Here is a 24,047-nt window from a genome sequence, read left to right on the forward strand (position 1 = left end):
TTTCATCTTATACTTAAACAGAAACACTTCTAAATTTTAGCAGTAGGTTTGAATGTCTAGTTTTACTTTTTGAATTAAACTAGTGCCCAATATTTTTAAACACTTAATCATGCCAAATGTAGTTAAACTAAAGTTAGCTAATAATGTTTATCTAAAGAAATGTTTTCCTATATTTGTGAAAAGCTGGTGTTACCATTTAAAGTTAGGTATCTACACTAAACTTCTACCTACAAGGGGATTTCAAGGCACTATCTTTACTGATGTTTGCATTTTAAAGAAAACACTGCAGGTCATTAAGGAAGACCTTTCTGGTTGTAATGCTGCCCAGAGGTTTAATTAGGTCTTCAAAAATTTACATACACCTCAATGAATCAAAGAATTTAAAAGTTTTCTTAAAAGAATACAAAAGCCACTTTTTTATTAGGCAGCGAAAGAAAGCCATTCTTTTTCACAATTTCACAGAAAGTTTCTGAAAAAAACAGGAAGAACACCTTTGTGCTAACAAACTACAGGCTAGAATGGCTTGTTTTGTCTTCATAATTTTTGTTTTTAAATTTCTTTTCTTTAATCTACTGTTTACGTCTCTTCTTGTTGAAGATGCCAGCAGAATTATTCATTTTTTGGAATCAGCACAGAGATTTCAAACATCAAATATATTGAAACCAAATAAAACTGTGTAAAACCTAGAAATTTTGTGGAGAAATGATAATGAGGAAACACTTCTCCAGTGGAGTATAAAGCGTAGCTTTACAACTATTTTAACTGTCACTCACACACTCATTTTGTTAAAGTTTTATTTGGGCCAGTATGAGGACTTGTGAAAAAATTTACAACTGAAAGAAGAAACAAAAGGGAGGATATTTATTTTGTCTTTTCCCAAAGACCCCATGCGCTGACTGACAATACAAGGGCTGGGCAGAAAAAGTGAGTTGTTCTGTTATTGGGGGCTTTGGGAGTAAAGTGCAAATGTGCTGGGGGGAGGGGGTTCTTATCATATCTTTAGCAGGCAAGTGGAGAGAAGTGTGGATCAGAGGTGCAGAAGCTGATTGTGAAGGAATGGCGATCACGGATTCAGAGTACAGTGTCCTGATAATCAGGTTGTTAATCTTTCTGTGATGTAAAGTAGTCCCTCTTGTTCTCCATTTAGAAGGATGTACAGCATTCTGGAGGCTGACTCCTAAGGCTCACATCTCACAGTTGGTCAAAATGGACTTTTCATTAATCAGAACAAAGCAATCACAACCAATATTGTAAAGGATGATTAACATTTTTTTTTAACTATGGCGAGTGCTCAACTAGGATCAATTTTCTTACTCTTCTAATATTTTCTAATAATTCTAATTTTTTCCCTGCTTTCTTCAGCTGGGTACAATGATATTTAAAGATGCAGACACCATACATTTCATATTTAATTACCAGGTGCTTCATAAAAAAAAAGAGAAAAACCCATTTTCTGTTCTTACATATTTAATGGTTAAAAAGGAAAACAAATCATTTTAAATTGTGCTGACCATGCATGGAAACCTCATACATTGCTGGTAAATGCATAAAACGGTATAAAAATTATAGAAACATTTTGGTAAGGTTTGAGCTGCCCTATTTATACAGAAATCTTTTGACTCAGAAATTATATTCTAAGCATTTTTGGTCCAAAGGTACTAAAAACATATGTCCACTCAGAAACTTAAACTTGACTGTTCATAGTCAACCAAATCCCAAACAACCAAACACCCAATAAAAACTATTTTCATCAAATGTAAACAAACATTATAACAAAATAATTTATTAAAACTGTAAGCTGGGTGAATAAACACACAACAGAATTTGAACGATATGGTTCTGTGTACATGAAATTTAAGCTGAAGTAAAACTAATCTTTCATAAAAAAAATTATGCCATTAATAAGAAAAATTAGTTGCAAAGGAATACAGAAAAGCTTAAGGGTTGAATAAATAAAGTAAATATTCTATCTACTAAATCTGAATGATAGTTACGCAGTTCTAAGTGCTTTTACAAACTCATTCACCTCTTTTATCAAATATTAGTTGAGAATAATGTCTTGGGTTTATTTCTGTGTTCTCTGTTCTGTTCCATTGGTCTATAAGCCAAGGATGGGGATGGGGGAAATGGGGAGGAGGGTGTCAATGAAGAAAAAAAGGAGAAACATCTGTAACTAAACTAAATTAATAAAAATAAAAATTTTTTAAAAATAAACTTATCCACCTTGAAATTTAATATCTGTCCATAATATTTCTTGTAGATTGTATATGTATTTTTAAGTTACCTAACATGAAATCAAGTATTAAATATTAGAATCATCTCTCAAATTAGACAAAACATCAGAAACAGATATATGAACATATATAAAATAACAGAGTAAAATTTTTATGGATGGGAAGCTTATTACCTGTTTCAGTGGTTAATGAATGACTATTTAAATATATTAGTGATAGACTCCTGTATTAGTCTTCACTGAGTTTTACAAATGAAGCAATTGTTTTCATATTAATAACGACTAATAGTTCTTTACCAATGTTGACTTCGGTTCTAAGTACTTTTTATTCATTTACTCATAACCTCTGTATATTTGAAATTATTTGTTCTTCATAATTTGGTTATTGCTGTTATTTATCATTTTTATTTATTGTTATTAGTTAAACGTGAAGAAATTGAGGATCAGACAGATGAATTGCTCAAGGTCAGGCCTCGTAAGTGACACAGAAAGGAGTCAGATTCAAATTACATTAAGGTAATGCTCTTTGTTTGGTCCCTTTTCTTCTTTAAATATATAATAAATGTTGCATTTTAAAATATAGAATATATCTATTAGAATATAAAATAACATTTTCTGTTAATACTTACTAAATATAAATTTTAAAACTTGCTATTTATATTTGCTTTAAAATATACTTGCTTAAAAAAAAACTACCTAAAACAGATTTTATATGCATATATGGTACAATTTATGTTCTGGCTAATATGTACATTTCAGAAATGTATGTAAATATTCTCCCCCTGTCTATGTATATAAGTGTACAAGCTACAGTATTATTTGTTATAACTAAAACCAGAAATATTTCATTCATGTGTCTCTCAAAAATGTAACAAATTACACACTGCAATTTCAAAATAAACTAAATGTCACTAAAATTATATTAAGAAAAAATCTAGAAATAATATTTTGTTGAATTTTATTAATTTAAAGTTTAGGAAAAGAAAATGAATAATGGTGATGAAGTCAGAGCAGAAGTTATTTTGGGGGCATGTTTAAAGACAGTTTGTTAAACTAGGTATGGTAACAGATAGGTGGGTATAATATGTAAAGGGATAAACACTTTGTAAATTATATAATGTCCAGTCTCTAGTATATACATATATACTGTATATATACAGTAGTTTATATCGACTATAATTAAAAAATAATTTAAAAGTTCTAAAAAGTGAAAATACCTTGCATAGTTTAAAAGACTATACCTCATACCTGATAAAAATCTTGTGTACAGATTATATATGGAACACTTGTAACTCAACAATAAAGACAGACTACACAATTAGAAAGTAAGGGCTGAAATAAACATTTCTCCAAAGAAGATAAATAAATGGCCAGCAAGCACATAAAAAGATCTTTTCAAAACCACAATGAGATGACAATAATAATTAAAAAAAAAAAAAAAAAAAGAGGTGGTGGACTTGTGAGTGAAAAAGAACAAGCATTAGAAAATATGAAGAAATTGAAATACTCATATATTTCTGGTGGGAATATAAAGGTGTAGCTACTGTGGAAAATAGTTTGGCAGCTCCTCAAAGTGACATAACATTACCAACCATTCCACTTCTAGGTTGATACTTAAAACCGGTATGAAACCTGTACATGAATGCTCATAGCAGCGTTATGCAAAATGGACCAAAGCTGAAAACCACCTAAATGTTTTTCACCATGGGATGACTGGATAAACAAATATGGTATAATCATACAAAACAAATATCTTTCAGTTATAAAATGAATGAAATACTGATATATTCTACAACATAAATGAGTTTCAAAAATATCATTTCTAATAAAAAGCCAAACACCAAAGGTATAACCTAGTATGATTTTATTGATATGAAAGTGTCAGAAAAGACAAATTTGTAGAAAAATAAAGTAAGTAGATCAAGAGTTGCCAGAGGATGGGGACTGACTGCTAATAGGTGATAGATTTCTTTTTGAGATGATGAAAATGTTCTAGAATTAGATCGTGCTGATGGTTGCATAATTGTGAATATACTAAAAACTCTGAATTTGCACTCTGTAAAATAGTAAATTTTATAATATGTGAATTATAGCTCAGTATAAAAGCATTCTTTAAAACAGGGAGATTTTAAGTATCGAGCATAAATACATAAAATATATAAAATTATTTTAAGTAGACTGTAGTTTAGGTAGTTGTTTAAAATATTACAATATGTATTTGTCTTTTATATGGCACAAATCTCAGATTAAACAAAAAAATTTTGTTTTTTAAACTAGTCTGCAAAGTTAAGTCCTGTTTAACTCTGAACTTGCTTTTAAACACAGAACATTTGCCCTGGCCAGTTTTGCTCAGCGGTTAGAGCTTTGGCTTGCGGTCTGCAGAGATCCGCGTTCGGTTCCTGCTAAGGTCATGTACCTCGGTTGCAGTTTGTTTCCAGCCCTGGTGGGGTCCTGCGGGTGGCATCAGCTCAATGTGTCCCTTTCATGTCAATGTTTCTCTCTCTCTCCCTCCCACTCTATCTGAACAAAATATCAAAAAATGACCTCAGGTGAAGATAAAAAAAAAATAATAATAATAAATAAAAACATGACATTTAGTTCAAAATATGTACTATTTTAGTGTTTGATTTTTATTATTTGATGTGTTGTTTTAAAAAGTTTTGGAATATATGCATTTTGATATGTGCTATATATTTTGATCCTTGATTTATTTTTATTCTAAATGTAATGCTTCTCTTTGCAAACTACCTGTTTTCTGGGTCAGACTCTACACAAATTTTTAATGCCATTGCTTTAAATTTTTATTGACATCACATTAGATTAACCAGATTGAAACTCTTACTCCTTATCCCTTTTTTCCCCCATAATCTAAATAGAATGTTTGTAATCTTAACATTATATCTGTAATTTTCTTCCCATAAATTTAAGAGGTAGGTGGCCATAAAAACACATGCATTGACATTGTCAAAAGTAATTTTTTTAATAAAAGGAGGCAAAAGCATTAACCTCATACAGATAAAAATAATAATGAGCACAAGTTAAATTAAGATTTTATTTTATCAGATAATTGTAATAGGTTCAGTGACATGAAAGCATGACAAATTGAATTGCAAATGACAGAAAAACTGTTTTTTCCACACCAGAAAGGGAAGGCACTATAACCTATCAAAGGAGCCTGATTTTACTTATCTCTATGTAAATAACCTGCAATTTACAAAAATACACTAAGTAGCTGAGAGGCCAATGAACAGACCTTGTGGAAGCTAGAAATTTTCCATTGTAGTGCCATATATATGGCACAATTTTATACATATTTCTCACCACTATATTTTTAAGTTACAGTATTTAAAATAGAAAGAGAACATTATTAGCCTATGCTGGATACGATCAGAATATCAATATCCATAAGGAAAGATATTCAGTGGCAGTGTTAAGATACTTTCAAGTTAGTACTTTCAAGCAGCCATACACACAAGTTGAATTATTTCAGAATGTTGTGATTTATCTGTGAAACATATTTGCGCGCCTTACTTTTAAATTAAGTTACAGGTAAAATAATAGTACAACTGAGATGAATAGGAACTTTGTTAAGGAAAGCTAGGAAATTGAGATCAAAAGTAAAGGAGAGAAGGCCAGGGCTGTAAGTTATGGTAAAAAGGGAACCTCTGCGTAGCCGGTTACCCGATTGTCAGGCAGACCTGTGGAGCTGCTGCCCTGCTCCTGTTGCAGCGCGGAGCTGGCTCTGTTCATGGATTGTGAGCGCCTTAGCTGGTCCTGAATTGGTGAGTGGGTGGTCTTAGTAGAGATGTCCCTGTAGTTGATGGGGTACAAATGCCGGTCAGCATGCCCCCTGCTGCATAGTGTTGAAGAGGAGTCTGCGGGATACAATTTGTCACTTTTCGGTGGTAACTTGGCCTTCCGACGAGGTCTATATTTATAGTTCGGGTATTTCTCTCGGTGCTCATCACGTAGCCTCTGCGCCTCCTGGAAGAATGGCCATTTTTCGGTTTCTGTAAGCATTTTCCATTGGTTTCCCAGATGCTTGCTGATCTCTGAATTTTGCATTTGGGGATTTTCTAGAGCCACCTTGCGCCTTTGTTCTCGAGACCACAGCATGAATGCGTTCATGGGTCGTTTGACGCGGTCCTGGCCCTTGTCTCTACCATTTCCTTCTGTTTCACAACAATAATTTGAGCTAGGATTGCCCATCCAAAGCAGGGAAGAGGTTTCCCCAAAGGCTAGAATAGTTTGTTTCTGTACCGCTGCACTGTAATTATCATCGCTGTTTATTATTCTGAACATAGCTGAATCATGTAATAGATTACACCATTAGTAAAGAGAGATGTCGCAAAATCAGAAGGTGTAACTGTTCTGATTTTTTTACTATTCAAACCTTATTTATAGCAGACTTCATTATTACTCTAACTTTTGTGATAAAATATTTATTTCTCCGCCCCAAATACGTATCCTTGAATATCCTCTCCATCCCCCAAACCCCTCACGTCAGCCAAACCCACCCAGTCCACCCATTCTCAACCAATACATCTTAGTTGATAACAACACACTGAGTATGAACTCCACACTTAATCCACCTCACTGAAGGCTCTAAATCCAGAAAGCTGACTCGAAAACTTTAGTATTTTGATGTAATAAAATGGGAAGAAACTTTCCCCATACCATTTGCAAAATAGGAGTAGTAACCATTGATTGCCCTGAACACAGCCTATTAAAAGTAAAAATAAAGTCTCACCAAGGCTGAATACAAATAACAAATTTCTAACACAGTAAAGTTAATTTGATTCCTGCATTATATGCAAATAATCTATATAAACAAAGGCAATTTATGCAATAAATATTATGATGAATTAATATGAGAAACTCCACACAAGTATTACTTTATTCAGTGAAAAGATGAGAGAAATCTTACTCAGTATTCTCATCTAATACAGTTTTCAAGATCCAAATAAAGTGGTAATATATTTTACTTGACAGTTTAAAACAAGTATCTTAATACAGAATTCTATGTTTAAATTACACTCAAACACCAAAGCACATTTTGTAAATCTGGAAATTGTTTACTATATGACAAAATAATATACTACCTCAAAACTGAATTTAAAAAAATACAAAAAAAAAACAACAACACAAAAAAACCACACAAAAAACTATTGAATACTGCTACATGGATGAACTTTGAAAATATTACCTTGAGTGAAAGAAGCCAGACACAAAGGTCACATACCAACTGTTTTATATTCCACTTTTATGAACTGTCCCAAAGATGCAAATACATAGATTGAGACAGCAACCAAATTAGTGGTGGTCAAGAACTGGGTTGGGAGGAGAGGGTTTAAAAATTAATATACAAATGGTTGCATTCTTTCCATCTGGCATAATAAAATATTCTGGAACTAGATACAGATGATGGTTGCACAAAATTCTGAGTATTTCAGGCTACTGAATTATATGCTTTAAATGGTTAAAATAAATAAAATAAGTTTTATGATATATATCATATATATATATTATAAAAGCAAACAAAATGTCAACTACAACAACCACAAACAGACAAACCAGGAGGCAAATAAGATCTCACAATTATTTATATCTTTATATGAAATGAGTAGTAGAGAGTTATTCTGAGGACAGGGCAGTCAATAAAGTTAAATTTTAAATTTGTTTTTGAAACCACAGCTCTTGGAATAGTGTTTGGCATACAGTAGTTTTTTAAAAAAATATTGATCCAATGTTTTAATTAATAAAAGGGGTGAAAATAGCCTTAATTTTGCAGAAGAATAGATAACTGGTATTTAACTTAAAAAAAAAAAAAAAAAGAGAAAGAGAGAGAGACAAGACTATTTAGAGTAACAATGTTTCATGCAAAAGTAGAAAAAAAGCAGAGAGGGAGACGTGATAAACCTCTGTAATATGGTATTAATAACCTACCTAAGGTTTCTCTCAGTATATTTATGATGGTTCAAAACTTTTTGACCTCAGAATCAGGGCTGGCTCTTAGTTGCTCTGCCCAGGTATAAGATTTAACCCTTCTTAAAATATTGATACTTTATACCCCAGAGTATAAATATGCCTCTTTTACTACACACACACACTTACCCTACAGCTCCTGGGTAACTGATACACCACCATCATCTCTCCAATTTAGTAAATAATAGTTTAAGATTCTATTGTGTTATATGATTACATTTTTTTTCCATTTTTTTTTTTTTTGTACAGATAGAGTGGGAGGGAGAGAGAGGAAGAGAGAGAGAGGAAAACATCGATGTGAAAGGGACACATCGAGTGGCTGCCACCCGCACGACCAACCAGGGCCGGAGACAAACCGCAACCGAGGTACGTGCCCTTAGCGGGAACCGAACCCAGGTCTCTCCGGACCGCAGGCGGACGCTCTAACCGCTGAGCCAAACCGGCCAGGGCTGACTACATTTTTTTTAGTATTAATTATTATGTAATAAAGGCTGTTGAATATCAAATAGACTCATAAGTAATCTTAAGTGGTTCTGTGAAGGTTAAATTAAAGAGGTATTCACAAAAAACAAAGTTTGCCAAACAGACTTATTTTCTCTCTAGGCAAAAGTACTGCAGTACATTAAAAGAATGCTCAAAAAGAGCTTAGATTTGAGTAACTACATACAGACTTACTGTTTTTTTTAATCACACCTAAAGTGAATGAGACCTGAAAAATAATAATTTTAAACATTACAGTAAAATTAACTGCATTTGGGATACACCAACACATTGTTTTCTCTTTGGTTAAATGACCCCTAATAGGGCTTTTTATTTTTATAGTGAATAGAAGCAGAGCTCAACACCATTTACACAATAAAACCTGGTCTATAAGAATATTTATCAACTTCCCAGGTGTGCTCTTTCAAGATCACGGTCTCTGCCCGTTGGTCAGTGCCAGGCCATGGGTTAATAGTCAGTGCAGCTGGTCATGGCATCACCCACTCAGTTTTGCTGCTTTTGCAACCCTGAAGCAAAATACACTGAAGCCTCCATTTTATCTCCAGGGAGGAAAGTTTAGGGAGTCTAAACTGCATTATCAATGATACAAAAGGTCAGCGTGTCCAAACACATTTCTACCAATATGCTAAGAGAGGAAAGATTACCATGGGAGTGAGACCCTCGTTTTCCCAGTTTTGCCCCTTATTATGCACTTAGGACTTTCTGCCCTGGGGACCATCTGTACTTAGCCCATCAACCTTGCTCTGTTCATTTCTGTGTAATTGCCTATCACAAATATACAAAGATATGTGGTCATAAGGTAAACCCTGCAAATTGTAAACCAATTGTAGTTTAATAATCTTTTGGGGAGGAAAAAGCATTTCTTTCCAGATTTTTTTTTATTATCTACACTAGTAATTAAATAGACATGAGAAAGATTAGCAAAAGAAAGTGATCATATTTAATATATGCATATGTATGGAAACCTTAAAATACATGACAGAGACACAGCCCCCACATGTGTGAGAGGTTCAGAGATAGAAAGTGGATTAGAGTATATAAGACATCCTGAGCTAGAGATGAGGTAATAAAAGCAGGTATTGAGTAAATAGAAGTTTGCTCTTCTGCCAAGATAGGTTAAAATATGTTATCTCAGATAACCTGTTATAGACAAGACCCCTAATTCAAATTCTTATGGGTAGTTAAATAGGGAGAGTGAGTTATTCTTGAGACTTAAAATAAAATTGCCTTTAGCTCAAAGAAATAAAGGCATATACTGGTGTGGCTTTGACCCATCCCACAGGTCCAGCAACAAGGACTCTAGAGGGGGAGTGAGGATGAGAAGGGACAAGAGACACAAGAAATGGAGACAAGACAGGGCTCTCATCAAGTCTCGTTTATTCAGGGGTAATTCGCACAATATATAGGGCAAGAAGCACCTGTTGCCAAGCACCAAGCTTGCCCAAAGCAAATCTAGGAAATACTACAAAGGAACAAAAGGTCAGCAAAGACTGGCTTCTTGAGTAAATGGTTACTTAAAGAAATGCGAAATGTAGAGCTAAAGAAATGCAGAATGCAGAGATATCCTGCCTTGGGGCAGGCGATGGCAGAGCAGATTATAACAAAATTGACACCATGCAAAAAGTCTCCCACAGGTCTCCCTTTTCTTTAATTTTTTAAGGCCGAAATAATATCATGAGGGGACTGTGCCTGTCTTAGGTCAGGAAACTTGCACACGGTGCCAACCTGGAATAGCAAGGCAGCATAAGGCCTTGTTCCTGTCTTAGGTGGTGGTTGGCGATGTGTGTGAGTTCCAGTTGCCTGTCTCTGGCTATTCAGTCCAGCGCACCAAGGTGACAAGGTTTTTGAGACTCACTATTTGCCATCTCGGGCATAGTCATAGCTTACTGACTCACAGCTAGAGTGAGCTTCTCTGTAGGCCATTTCAAGTCTATGATAATGTACCTGTATAGATTGCAAATCAATGGCATCTGTCTGCTGCTTGATAAAAGCCATCACCTCACTGAGTGAAAAGGCCAAGTAAGGGGCCCAACAGAGGGCACCCCATTTAGCCTGCTCCAAAGGGGGTTATTGAAGAAAAGTTCTTTTAAGCAGCAGCATTCCTGCAAGGCAATCACATGGGGGGCCAAATAAGGCCCTCAGGAGTTCATCAGGGTGTGGAGGAGGCCCAAAACCACCTTCCACAGGCAGGCAAAGATGCAGTAGTATCCCTAGCAGTAAGATTTCAGCCTTCCAGTCCATTCCTGAAATAAAGAAAAAACAGAAAAGGCTTCTCAGGGCGAATTTTCGTCCCTGGAGTTATCTATATGGTTATCTGTTATTCCTTTAACTTGATCAATCTGTTTAACCAGACGCTCTGGTAGCCATCTAGCAGATTTTATTTTCTTAGAGTAAATGCCTACAGAACCTCGGCCCCAGATGAGGACTGGGTCTGGGCCATGCCAAGAGTTGGTTAGTGGATCTTTTCATAGTACTGATGCAAATTGTTTTTGAGTTTCTGTATGTCAAAAGCGATTAGAAGCAGATTGCCCATTGTAATAATAAAATGGAAAATTCCACTCCACCCACCACCAGTTGGAACACAGGAAACTGTGACTGTTTACTCAGCTAATCTAGGGTGCCAGAAAACAACTGTCCAACCGCGACCCCTGACTGACTGCCGCCCAGCTGCTATGAGAACCTGAGCAGCTTCCCCATTCCCATGGTCCTGAATCCTCCCCTCCCCTCCCTGAAATGCTGTATAAAACTCAGCCGCTGTTGTCACTCGGGGCTCTTGGCTTACTATCGGCCTTGAGCCCGCTCACGTGCGTAATAAAATTTCTCTTTTTGCTTCCAACCCCTGGTACCCATCAATTTCAGTGGCGTCATCATCTTACACTTGGAGGTTCCACCGAGATCCACTCTCTCGGCATCGGAAGAAGGAGGACGTCCACGACTGGTGAGTGAAACTGGCGGTGGCTGTCAGACAGGGACCCTTGTCCCTCCTGACTGCGACCAACAGACGTGTCAAGGGGTCGCAGGCCACGGCTCTGGGGGATGCCCCGGAGTGTTTGGACAACCAAGGACGCTTGGGAGTCCCTCTGCTGTCAAGTACAGGATCTGTATCTCTGTTGCCAGTTTCAACCCGAGCTCGTAGGTCCAGACCGATAGACATATTTTTTATTTCATTTTGCCGTTCGCGGTGCAGCCGGCTTTGTCTGTCAGTGTTGGTGTTTGTTCCCTGTGTGTTCTTGTTTGCCCTTCTCTACCATTTTGAAACAACTATGGGACAGAAATCATCCACTCCGCTGTCTTTGACGCTGTCACACTGGTCAGACATAACTACCTGTGCTCACAACTTATCTCTTATAGTGAAGAAACGTAAATCGCAGACTTTCTGTGAATGCGAATGGCCAGCCTTAGGTGTCGGCTGGCCCCCGGCCGGAACCTTCCACAAAGATACCATCCAAGCCGTCAAGGCCCCCGGACCTGGGGGCCATCCAGATCAACAACCTTACATCTGTGTCTGGGAAGATTTAGTGGATGACCCTCTCCCCTGGGTTAAACCCTTTCTCCCTCCAGGCACCTCTTTCCTCCCCATTTCCCTCTCTGCCCTTCCTGCCCCTCCTAAGTCTGCGACACCTATGCTCCCACTCAAATCTCAGGAGCCGACAGCTCCCCTTCCCCCTCTTCCCTCCTCTGTTCTTCCCGAATCCCAATCCAATCTTATTTCCTTCGACTCCGGTCTGCCGCCCCCCTACCCCAGAGATGTTCCTGCCGGCACTGCTGAAGCAGGGAGCCCTCCTCCCCCATTACAGGGTCCAGCGCATGGTACTCAAAGTCGGAGGGCCCCAACTCCCGATGATGTGGCCATTACTCTGCCCCTCCGCCCTTTCAGTCCCCCGGTCTCAGACGGGCAAGGGGGGGACAAGCCGGCACTCCAATATTGGCCTTTCTCCTCCTCTGATCTCTATAACTGGAAGAATAATAACCCACCTTTCTCTGAAGATCCCGTCAGACTTACTGATCTTCTTGAGTCCCTTATGTTTTCCCACCAGCCTACTTGGGATGACTGTCAGCAACTCCTCGGAGTCCTCTTCACTTCCGAAGAGAGGGACTGAATCCTTCTGGAAGCCAGGAAATTAGTTCCTGGACCAGATGGACGTCCCACCCAGCTCCCAAACCTCATAGATGAGACCTTTCCACTGAGATGACCCAATTGGGACCCAAATGCTCCAGAAGGTAGGCAGTGACTCATACTCTATTGCCAGTCTCTGATGAGAGGTCTCCGGGTGGCAGCAAGGCGCCCCACCAATTTGGCTAAGGTAAGAGAAATAATACAAGGGCCAGAGGAATCCCCATCTAGATTTCTAGAAAGACTAATGGAAGCCTACAGGAGATATACCCCTTTCGATCCTGAATCTGAGGAACAGAGAGGGCCATTAGCTATGGCTTTCATAGGACAATCAGCTACTGACATTCGTAGAAAATTTCAGAGAATGGATGGATTACAAGATATGGCCCTAAGGGATTTAGTCAGGGAAGCTGATAAGGTCTTTTACAAAAGAGAGACAGCTGAAGAGAGGGAGCAGAGACTAGAGAGGGAAAAGGAAGAATCAGAAAATAGGAGAGATAAATAAAGAAATAAGGAACTAACAAAAATTCTGGCCACCGTAGTTGAGAAACAGGATAGGAAAGAAAAGAATGGTACCTCGGGCCCATGCCAGAAGCCAAAACTAGGACCCAACCAGGTGCCTGTTGCAAAGAGGAAGGACATTGGATAAAGGATTGACCTAAGAAAAAGAAAAAGATAGGAAAGGTTCTTGCCCTAGAAGACTAGAGGCGTTGGGGTTTGGATCCCCTCCCCGAACTCAGGGTAACCTTTAATGTGGAGGGGACCCCAATTAACTTTGAAGTCGACACTGGGGCAGTTGATTCTGCCCTACAGAGCCCACTAGGTCCCCTCTCCAACAGAAAATCCTTAGTACAAGGGGCAAATAGAAGCCAACATAGATCTTGGACAACCAAGAGATCAATGGACCTCGGGAGGGGACAGGTACAGCACTCCTTTCTGGTCATACCCGAATGTCCTGCCCCACTCCTGGGGAGAGATTTGCTTACTAAACTAGGGGCAAGCATTGACTTTAAACCTCAGGGACCAGAAATCAGGTTCAGTAATCCACTTGTCAGTCAGCCTGTTGTGACTATGCTGACCCTGTCTACAGAGGATGAATATCAGCTATATGAAACCTCCAGGCCCATACCCCGCCCACCAGGGAACAGATGGCTCCAAGACTACCCTGAGGCATGGGCAGAAATGGCTGGACCAGGCCTTGCCACACAGCAGCCTCCGATAATAGTGAGCCTGAAGCCATCTGCCACCCCTATCAGAGTCAAACAATACTACATGAGCAAAGAGGCACGGGAAGGTATTAGACCCCATATCCGGAGGCTGCTAAAAGAAGGGATCCTGAGGCCTTGTCAGTCAGAATGGAACACCCCCTTGCTGCCCGTTAAGAAACCAGGTACAGGGGACTACAGGCCAGTCCAGGATCTTAGGGAAATTAACAGCTGTGTAATAGATATCCATCCAACGGTTCCAAATCCCTACAACCTCCTCAGTACCCTCAGTCCAGACTGGAAATGGTACACTGTATTAGACTTGAAGGACACTTTCTTTTGCTTGCGTTTACATGAAGGCAGCCAACCCCTGTTTGCTTTCAAATGGACAGATCCAGAAAATGGCCTCAATGGACAACTCACCTGGACAAGGCTACCCCAGGGCTTCAAGAACTCTCCTACCATTTTTGACGAAGCCCTGCATCAGGACCTGAGTGAGTTCCGGATCTCCATCCCAGAGGTAACCCTATTAAAATATGTAGATGACCTATTGCTGGCAGCCGCGACCTCGGAACAATGTGAACGAGGCACTGAGAAATTACTCGCTACGCTAGCCAAACAGGGATACCGGGCGTCTGCTAAGAAAGCTCAGATCTGTCGGTCTGAAGTCACCTTCCTGGGGTACTCTCTCCAAGACGGTAAGAGATGGCTGACTGAGGCTAGAAAAAGGACTGTGACCCAAATCCCACCCCCGGAGAACAAAAAAGGGCTTAGGGAATTCCTAGGAACAGCAGGGTTCTGCAGGCTATGGATACTCGGATTTGCTGCCTTAGCCACTCCCTTATATCCCCTACTGAAGGAGGGGACCGAATTCACATGGGGGAAAGAACAACAGGAGGCATTCGATCAGATTAAGAGGGCATTGCTATCGGCCCCGGCCCTAGCACTCTCTAACATAGAGAAACCATTCACGCTCTACGTAGATGAAAAGGGAGAAATAGCTAAAGGGGTACTAACACAGCCTCTAGGGCCCTGGAAGCGACCGGTAGCCTACCTCTCTAAGAGGCTAAATGTCGTTGCTAAGGGCTGGCCAGGATGTCTGCGAGCAATCGCGGCCATAGCCCTCCTGGTCAAAGATGCTGATAAACTAACTCTAGGTCAAAAGCTGACCATCATTGCACCCCATGCTCTAGAGAGCATCATCAGGCAGCCACCAGATCGCTGGCTCACAAATGCTCGAATCAGTCACTACCAGAGCCTCCTAGTAGATAAGGACCAAATCACATTCCGTACCCCAGCTGTTTTAAACCCAGCCACCCTGCTACCCGGGGAAAATGAAAAGACTATTTATCACCAATGTAGGGACATCCTCACCGAGGAGACTGGGATCCGAAAGGATATGCGGGACACACCGTTATCGCACTCTGATCTGATCTGGTACACTGATGGGAGCAGTTTCCTCTTAGATGGGGAACGAAGGGCTGGAGCTGCGGAAGTAGACAAAGAAAGAGTAATCTGGTCAGGAAGACTGGCCTCAGGGACTTTGGCCCAGAAAGCAGGATTAATAGCCCTAACGAAGGCCTTAGAATTAGCAGAAGATAAGCGAGCTACCGTTTACACGGATAGTAGATATGCATTCGCTACCGCACACATACACGGAACGATTTACCAAGAAAGAGGGCTCCTCACATCAGCCGGTAAAGACATAAAACATAAACCAGAAATACTGGTCCTCTTAGAGGCTGTTATGCTCCCACGCGAGCTGGCCATCGTCCATTGCCCTGGACATCAGAAGGGACAGGACCCTGTAGTAAAAGGGAACAGGAGGGCAGATGAAGAGGCACGAGCAGCAGCCCTGCGGACGGCTGTCAACATCCTGACAACGGGGGAAACACAATCCCCCACCCTGGCCAGACTAAAAGAGCCTGAGGATCCATGGATCTTCCTCCACACTGCCCATCACCTTACCCACCTTGGGATTAATAAACTGGTACAGCTGCTACAGGACAACGACACCTTAACGAGCTCAGAAAAGAGAAAGATAGCCGAAGAGGTATTCAAAGCCTGCAAGGCCTGCCAAATGGTGAATGCCCACCCAACCAAGAAAATAGAAAGAATCAGGCTCTGGGGCAACCGGCCAGGTCAGTACTGGGAGATAGACTTCACCGAAGTAAGACCCACTAAATATGGACTGAGATATCTCTTAGTTTTTATAGACACCTTTTCTGGATGGATAGAAGCTTTCCCTACCAAACATGAGACTGCTGCAATAGTCATCAAGAAGATAATAAAAGAAATCTTCCCCCGATTTGGCTTCCCTAAGGTAATAGGGTCTGATAATGGACCGGCGTTTGTGGCCCAGGTAAGTCAGGGGATAGCCAAGATACTGGGGATAAAATGGAAATTCATACCGACCCCAGAGCTCAGGGCAAGTAGAAAGGATGAATAGAACAATCAAAGAGACCTTAACTAAATTAGTGATGGAGACTGGCCATAGAGATTGGGTAATGCTCCTACCATATGCCCTCTTTCGAGCTCGTAACTCCCCCTCTGCAAAAACCAACTTGACCCCCTTTGAAATACTGTTTGGAACCCCTCTGCCCATTCGTGACTTGTCCCCCTCTGACATAAATGTTCCGAATACCCCCTTATCTATTAGATTGCAGGCCCTGGCCAGAGTACAGCACTGCCTATGGAAGCAGCTATCTGACCTTTACTTACTGGAGGGAGACGGTACCCCACATCGTTACCAGCCAGGGGATTTCGTATACATCCGGAGGCACCAACCCCGGACCCTCGAACACCACTGGAAGGGGCCCTACCAGATCCTCCTTACCACACCCATGGCAGTAAAGGTCGATGGCATCACTGCTTGGATTCATGCCTCTCACCTTAAGCCTGCTCCTCCTCCTGATGACCAATGGACCCTGGAGAAAACAGACAAGCCCCTCAAACTGCGTGTACGCCGCCGCAGTGCCCAACCCTCACCAGCCGACTCTACAAACCTGCAGGTGATATCGAGGACTAGCAATGTTATATGGGAAGCATCCACTAGTGATTACCCCCCTTGGACCTGGTGGCCAACCCTCTACCCAGACCTTTGCCAGCTTGCGGCAGGTAGGGAAGATTGGGATATCCCGACTACTGACTCAACCAGCCCTAACACCTGCCATTCCGGGGCATGTGGATGTCCAACCAGTGGGCTGGGCACTGAAAGTTACAGGTGCTCTCATCCTGAATTCCGTAATATCCTACGGGGACTGACCTTTTATGTTTGTCCCCGAGATGGACGGGACCGGAACACAGCTTGGAAATGCGGGGGATTAGGAGCTTATTATTGCAAAGCCTGGGGTTGTGAGACTACTGGTACAGTTTCCTGGAAGCCCACCTCCTCTTGGGATTGGATTAAAGTCACTCGAGTTAGAACTGAGGGACTTAAAGACAACAAATGTTATGGGAGAGCCACCTCCCGGAGAGAAACTGCTTTGGGGTCCTGGACCGGAAGGGCTGGAATCTGGACTGGATCGGGGCCCTGTTTAAATTTCACCTGCAACCAATTGAACATCACTTTTACTACCCAGGGGAAGAAATGGGACGATTCCTGGCTAAGAAGCAGACAATGGGGACTAACGATGTATCTGTCAGCGAGGGACAACGGGCTGACCTTCAAAATAAGACTCCAAATAGGCAGCCCTAAGAACAGCCCAATAGGACCTAACAAGATGCTGGCCAACCAGAAGATCCCTAGGTTTAGTAGCTCTCTCCCCATAACCCCCCAGATACTCCCACAGATAACCTCAACTCTAACCACCCCTTCAGCACGACCCCTACTTCCAGATCTCTCAGATTTTGGAACCACAGGGCAGGGATTGCTAAACTTAATAGAAGGAAGTTACAAGGCTCTAAATAGCTCCCACCCCAACCTTACTGACTCATGTTGGATTTGCCTCCTAGCAGAGCCACCTTATTACGAAGGAATTGCCATAAATGGGAGCTATCGCGAGCTTAGTAACCCATCCCAATGCGAATGGGACCAGAAGCATCTGCTCACCCTCTCGGAGGTAGCAGGGGAAGGGACCCTGGCTGCTGCCAATTTGAAAAGATGTCAACAAATAATCCCCATTACACCTAATAACTCCTACCTGCTACCGGAGGAAGGGACACGATGGGCATGCAGAACGGGTTTAACTCCTTGCATATCCACCCAGGCCTTTAATAATTCTCAGGACTTCTGTGTAATGGTGAGAGTCTTCCCCCGACTAATATATCATGAAAGCAATGACTTTGAAGAGGCAGTCGAAGGGAGGACTAGGTGGAAAAGGGAGGCTGTCACCCTTACTCTGGCGGTGCTACTAGGAGGCCGGAATATTAGCGGGAGTAGGAACAGGGTCTGCTGCCCTGATTGAGGGACCTAGACAGATGGCAGCCCTTGAGTTCGCTATCACCCAGGATCTAAAGGCAATACAGCAGTCTATGGAGGCATTACAACGGTCCCTAACCTCTGTATCTGAAGTAGTTCTGCAGAATAGATGGGGTTTAGACTTATTATTTCTAAAAGAAGGAGGGCTCTGTGCCACCCTCAAAGAAGAATGTTGTTTCTATGCTGACCACACCAGAATAGTCCGGGACTCAGTGAACAAACTTAAAGACAGATTAAACTCCAGAGAGAAGAAATTGCTAGAACAGCAGGGATGGTTCGAGGGATGGTACAACAAATCAACCTGGTTGACTACCCTCATCTCCACCCTGGCAGGACCTCTCATAATCTTATTATTAATTATAACTACTGGGCCATACATTTTAAATACAGGGACAGATAGGGGCAGTCAAGCTCATGATCATGAGACAACATTACAAGCAACTGGGCCAGGACTCAAATCTCTAGGATTAGAGATGCCCAAAAGAAAAGGGGGGAATGTAATAATAAAATGGAAAATTCCACTCCACCCACCACCAGTTGGAACACAGGAAACCGTGACTGTTTACTCACTTCATCTAGGGTGCAAGAAGACAACTGTCCAACACAGAAAACTGTGACTGTTTACTCAGCTAATCTAGGGTGCCAGAAAACAACTGTCCAACCGCGACCCCTGACTGACTGCCGCCCAGCTGCTATGAGAACCTGAGCAGCTTCCCCATTCCCATGGTCCTGAATCCTCCCCTCCCCTCCCTGAAATGCTGTATAAAACTCAGCCGCTGTTGTCACGCAGGGCTCTTGGCTTACTACCGGCCTTGAGCCCGCTCGCGTGCGTAATAAAATTTCTCTTTTTGCTTCCAACCCCTGGTACTCATCAATTTCAGTGGCATCATCGTCTTACACTCTCAGTGTCCAAATTCAAAAAATTGAGAATAAATAAGGCATGAGAGAGAATATTTCTGGGTGACCCCTCATGGGGTACCATTCCTACTTTTTTATTTTATTAATGGTGATCTTTAAAGACAGATGGCCCTGAAAGTTGTAAGGTATACCTGTTATGGGTTGAATATTGAGGCATTTGCAAAATTGGGCGAAGGCTGAACTTGTATAGCCTGGGCCGTTATCGGTTTTCAATTGCTGTGGCCATCCCAGGACTGTAAATGTGGTTAGCATGTGACTGATCACATGTTTTGTGGCTTCACCAGTTTGGAGGGAAGCATAAATGAATCCACTAAAGGTATCTATGATATTTAAGCAGTTTTTAACAATTTGCCTAGCTTGTTCCCTACCCATCGTAATGAGATTGGAAACTGCCTGATAATATGGCTCAATGACCTTTTTAGGTGTGGCAGGCAAGTGAATCCACATTAAGGGCGCTGTCTGCCAGAAAACAGTGATTGGGGAGAGAGCAGTCTTATAAATAATAAACTTTAAAGGTTTAGTGTAATCCATAGAGGTGGTTGCTTGAGAATGGATAGCCTGTTCAACTTTGCGTATAGCCTGTTTTCCTTCCAAGGTAAGTTCACAGGGAGATGTAGGGTTGGCATCTCCCTGCAATATATCATACAGGGGTTTAAGTTCTCCTTTACTGATTTTTAAATAGGGCATAAGCCAATTAATGTCCCCTAGCAACTTTTGGAAATCATTTAGGGTTTTAAGCTTGTCTAATTTTAGCTCTAATTTTTGAGAGGAAATTAGGGACCCTCGCATTTGAAAGCCAAGATATGTATAAGGGTCTGCGAGTTGGACCTTGTCAGGGGCTATTTCCAGGCCTTTGTCTCGTAAGGCAACGCGCATCACCTCAACATTTCAAATCCTCGCTACCCTTTTCTCAGGCTATGAGAATATCATCCATGTAATGTATAATGTACATATTTGGCCAATTGTCTCTAACTGATTGTAAGGTTGAGACCACAAAGGATTGGCATAGGGTAGGGCTGTTAGCCATTCCCTGTGGCAGAACTCACCATTGGAATCTTTTCATAGGCGCTTTGAAATTTATAGCTGGTAAGCTGAATGCAAATCGCCTCTGATCATCTGGATGCAGAGGAATCGTGAAAAAAACAATCTTTTAGATCAACAATGACTTTGAAATAATCCAGAGGTATGGCAACAGGTGAGGGAAGTCCTGGTTGTAAGGCTCCCATTAGTACCATAGTCTTATTTACAGCTCTTAAGTCTTGCAATAGCTGCCATTTGCCAGATTTCTTTCTAATGACAAAAATAGGAGTATTCCAAGGGGAGTTACTAGGGACAATGTGGCCAGCATCAAGCTGCTCCTGTACCAGCTGTTGTGCAGCCATCAGTTTTTCTGCTGTTAGAGGCCATTGATCAACCCACACCAGCTCCTCAGATAGCCACGTGATCTTTTCTGCATGGGTCACAGGAGTATCGATGGCCCCTATGGAAAATGGCCTAATCCTGCCCTATCAATCTTTGGGGAGGGCTCTTACAGCGGTTTTTAACTCCTTTATTAATTTAAAATCAAACCCACTATGGTGGCGCCAAGCCCGTCCTTGCAAGTCCACTGTTTCTGTTACTGGAAAAACCTCTATATCATCTAGCTCTGGTGCAAGTTGCATGCGGGGAGGAATCTTTGGGACGGCTCCCCTCATGGGTGGTTTTTAGGCATAATTTTATTTCGAGTGGGCTCAGTTTTTTCTTCCTCATTATCACTATCGAATGACATGAGGTCCTCACATTCTTTACTTTCATTTTCATTTCCTTTCTTTTTTTTTTTTTTTGTAATATACCCTCACCATTTTCTACTACATTGGCAAGGAGAGGATCAGAATGTCTCTGAGACAGAATCTCATCCATTAAATTCCAATAAAGAAAAGCAGTTACCGATACCTTCTCGGGTCCATAAGTCTTATAGTAATCTCTAAGAGCATCACCAACCATTTTCCATCGTTTTTATTCTATAGTTCCCTCTGTAGGAAACCAAGGACAAATTTCTTTAATATAATCAAAATACTGACATAAATGCTTAATTTTCACCTTTACTCCTCATGCCTTGATAGCCTTTTTTTAGTCCTTCAATGAACATCTTATCTAGGCTCAATGCTTGGCCCATAATCGCCGTTCACTTACCCGAGGGGTGCAGACGCAGCATGTTCCCACTTTGTTCCCTCTTTTCTTTTTCTTTCTTTTCCTTTGCTTTTCTTTCTGCCGGCCACTTGAATGGTGTCCTACACTGGATCCCCCGTGCTGGAGTCCCACGTTGGGCGCCACTTGACCCGTCCTGCAGGTTGAGCAACGAGGACTCTAGAGGGGGAGTGAGGATGGGAAGGGACAAGAGACATGAGAAATGAAGACAAGACAGGGCTCCAATCAAGTCTTGTTTATTCAGGGTAATTCACACAATATATAGGGCAAGAAGCACCTGTTGCCAAGCACCAAGCTTGCCGAAAGCAAATCTAGGGAATACTACAAAGGAACAAAAGGTCAGCAAAGACTGGCTTCTTGAGTAAATGGTTACTTAAAGAAATGCAAAATGTAGAGCTAAAGAAATGCAGAATGCAGAGATATCCTGCCTTGGGGCAGGCAATGGCAGACCAGATTATAACAAAATTGACACCATGCAAGAAGTCTCCCTTATGGCTTCTTGTGAACCTCTAGAAGTCTAAATCCATGTATGTACTCAGTTTTCCTGCAGCTTGCCTATGACTATTTCTTAAAACCTATTTGGAGAGAGAATACTAAAATCAGAATCAAGAAATTAAGAAAAAAATAACATGAACAGCTGTAATTTTAAAAAGGTTCATGCATCAAACAAGGTTATCAGCTCTGGCCAGATTTGCTCAGTGGTTAGAACATCAGCTGGTGCACCAAGAAGCCAAGGGTTCAACTCTGACCAAGGGCATGTTTATCCCCAGCCCTGGTAAGCATTGTATGGAAGGCAGTCAGTCGTCTCTTTCAAATTGATATTTCTCTCTTCCTCTGTCTCTCTCTCTCCCCTTTTAATTTATCTGAAGATAAAAAGAAAAGTGTTCTCAGGTGAGGATTTAAAAAAGAATGCTATCAAATAAATAAGAAGATTAAACAGAAAAATGTAGAATTTAGGTTAATTAAAAATTAAATTAAGCGATTCCATAAAGGCTGCAGTGAATGGAAGCTACACAGACCATCTCCCAGGAACAAACTAGAATTACAACTAAAATAAAGACAAATTGTCAGGAAAAAGCAACAGAAAAACAGTGTGTGAGAACCATATATCCAGGGAAACTGATTCAATCCTGGTATAATTGTGGAGGCACAAGAGGGAGGCTGGGAGCCCATAGCCTGTAGTGATCTTAGCTATGAGCAGTGCCCTTGGGTTAAACGCCCAAGTGGCTCCACAGTGCGGAGCCAGGATACAGCACTAACATAACCACAATCACTCACATTGGGCTCCGGCAGAGGGAAGGCAGACTTGACTAAAACTGTGTGGGGACACTTGAGATTTGTAGGGCACTCAGAGCTTTTGCTGAGTTGCAGTCATGCAGGATGGTGGCCATCTTACTCCTTCCCAGGGCTTTGGGAGAGGAGCAGCCCCTCTCTCAGAGATTCAACCAGACCCAAAGGGCCATTGAAATGCAAATTTAGGCTCATTTACAACCAGAATCTGCCCCACCCTTGGAAAGTCCCTTACATTGGACACCTAAAAGAATGTTGCATTCAATTGAAAACCCAAGGCTCTTCATGTAACCCCAACTGATAACCTCCAGGCAAAAAGTTAGAAGATAACTGAACCATTTCTATGCTTGCCATACTGCCCAAGAAAGTAAGACTTGACAATGCTGTTAACATGGTTCTTCCCACACTCATCCAAACCCGGTAAAGGGAGATACAAATAGCAAAATTCTAACACTCACAGAAAAAATTTGGCAGGCCCCAAAGCCCATTGTGATAGCCAAAATGGTGAAACAAAAAAACAAATGCAAAATGAAAGAACAAGAGACCTCTACCAAAGATGAGATAAATGAGAAGCAGTTAAGCAAATTAACAGAGCTAGAATTCAGAGCCATGATCCTGAGGAAGCTCAACAGCATGTGTAAGGACATCAACACCATGAGTAAAGACACAGAAATGTTGAAAATGAAAAACCACAATGAAGAAATAAAAACAACATAGCAGAGAAAAAGAATACATTGGGAAGTCTAAAGACCAGAGTAGAGGAAGCTGAGAACCGAATCAGTAAATTAGAAGACAGGGTTAAAAAATCAACCAATCAGAAAACCAAAACAAAAAACAAAAACAAACAAACAAAAAAACACCAATAAAAAAAAACCAGGAAGACAGCTTAAGAGAACTGTGGGACAACTGGAAATGTAATAATATTCACATTATAGGTGTACCCAAAGAAGAAGAAAATGAGTAAGAAATAGAGAATACATTTGAAGAAATAGTGGCAAAATACTTTTTTAATTTGGTGAAGGAAGAAAGCATTCAAAATCAAGAAGCACAGAGAACCTCAAGTAAAAAGAACACAAACATGCCCACACCAAGACACATAGTAGTTAAAATGCCAAAAATTAAAGAAAAAGAGAGAATCCTAAAAGCAGCAAGAGATGAGCAACAGGTTCCCTACAAGAGAACCCCCATAAGGCT

The 24,047-nt window shown here is 41.0% G+C and overlaps 2 protein-coding genes across 2 annotated transcripts; one reads left to right on the top strand and one right to left on the bottom strand.

The window, feature by feature from the left end:
- Nucleotides 1–5,878: 5,878 nt before the first annotated feature.
- SRY (sex determining region Y) lies at nt 5,879–6,535 on the bottom strand. Its single transcript, XM_036280993.1, has one exon. It carries the CDS (start codon nt 6,533–6,535, stop codon nt 5,879–5,881), a length of 657 nt encoding a protein of 218 aa, XP_036136886.1.
- Nucleotides 6,536–12,342: 5,807 nt separating this feature from the next.
- Nucleotides 12,343–19,274, top strand: LOC118643097. The gene is given in 4 exon segments (XM_036280994.1): nt 12,343–13,453; nt 13,456–16,441; nt 16,443–17,155; nt 19,249–19,274. Coding segments are annotated over 4 exon segments (4,836 nt in total).
- The last annotated feature ends 4,773 nt before the right edge of the window (nt 19,275–24,047 follow it).

Source organism: Molossus molossus, unplaced genomic scaffold (genome assembly GCF_014108415.1).
Source record: "Molossus molossus isolate mMolMol1 unplaced genomic scaffold, mMolMol1.p scaffold_m16_p_30, whole genome shotgun sequence".
Taxonomy (NCBI): domain Eukaryota; kingdom Metazoa; phylum Chordata; class Mammalia; order Chiroptera; family Molossidae; genus Molossus; species Molossus molossus.

Excerpts from the sequence above, each read along its gene's own strand:
- SRY (XM_036280993.1), bottom strand. The coding sequence starts at position 6,535 with ATGTTCAGAATAATAAACAGCGATGATAATTACAGTGCAGCGGTACAG.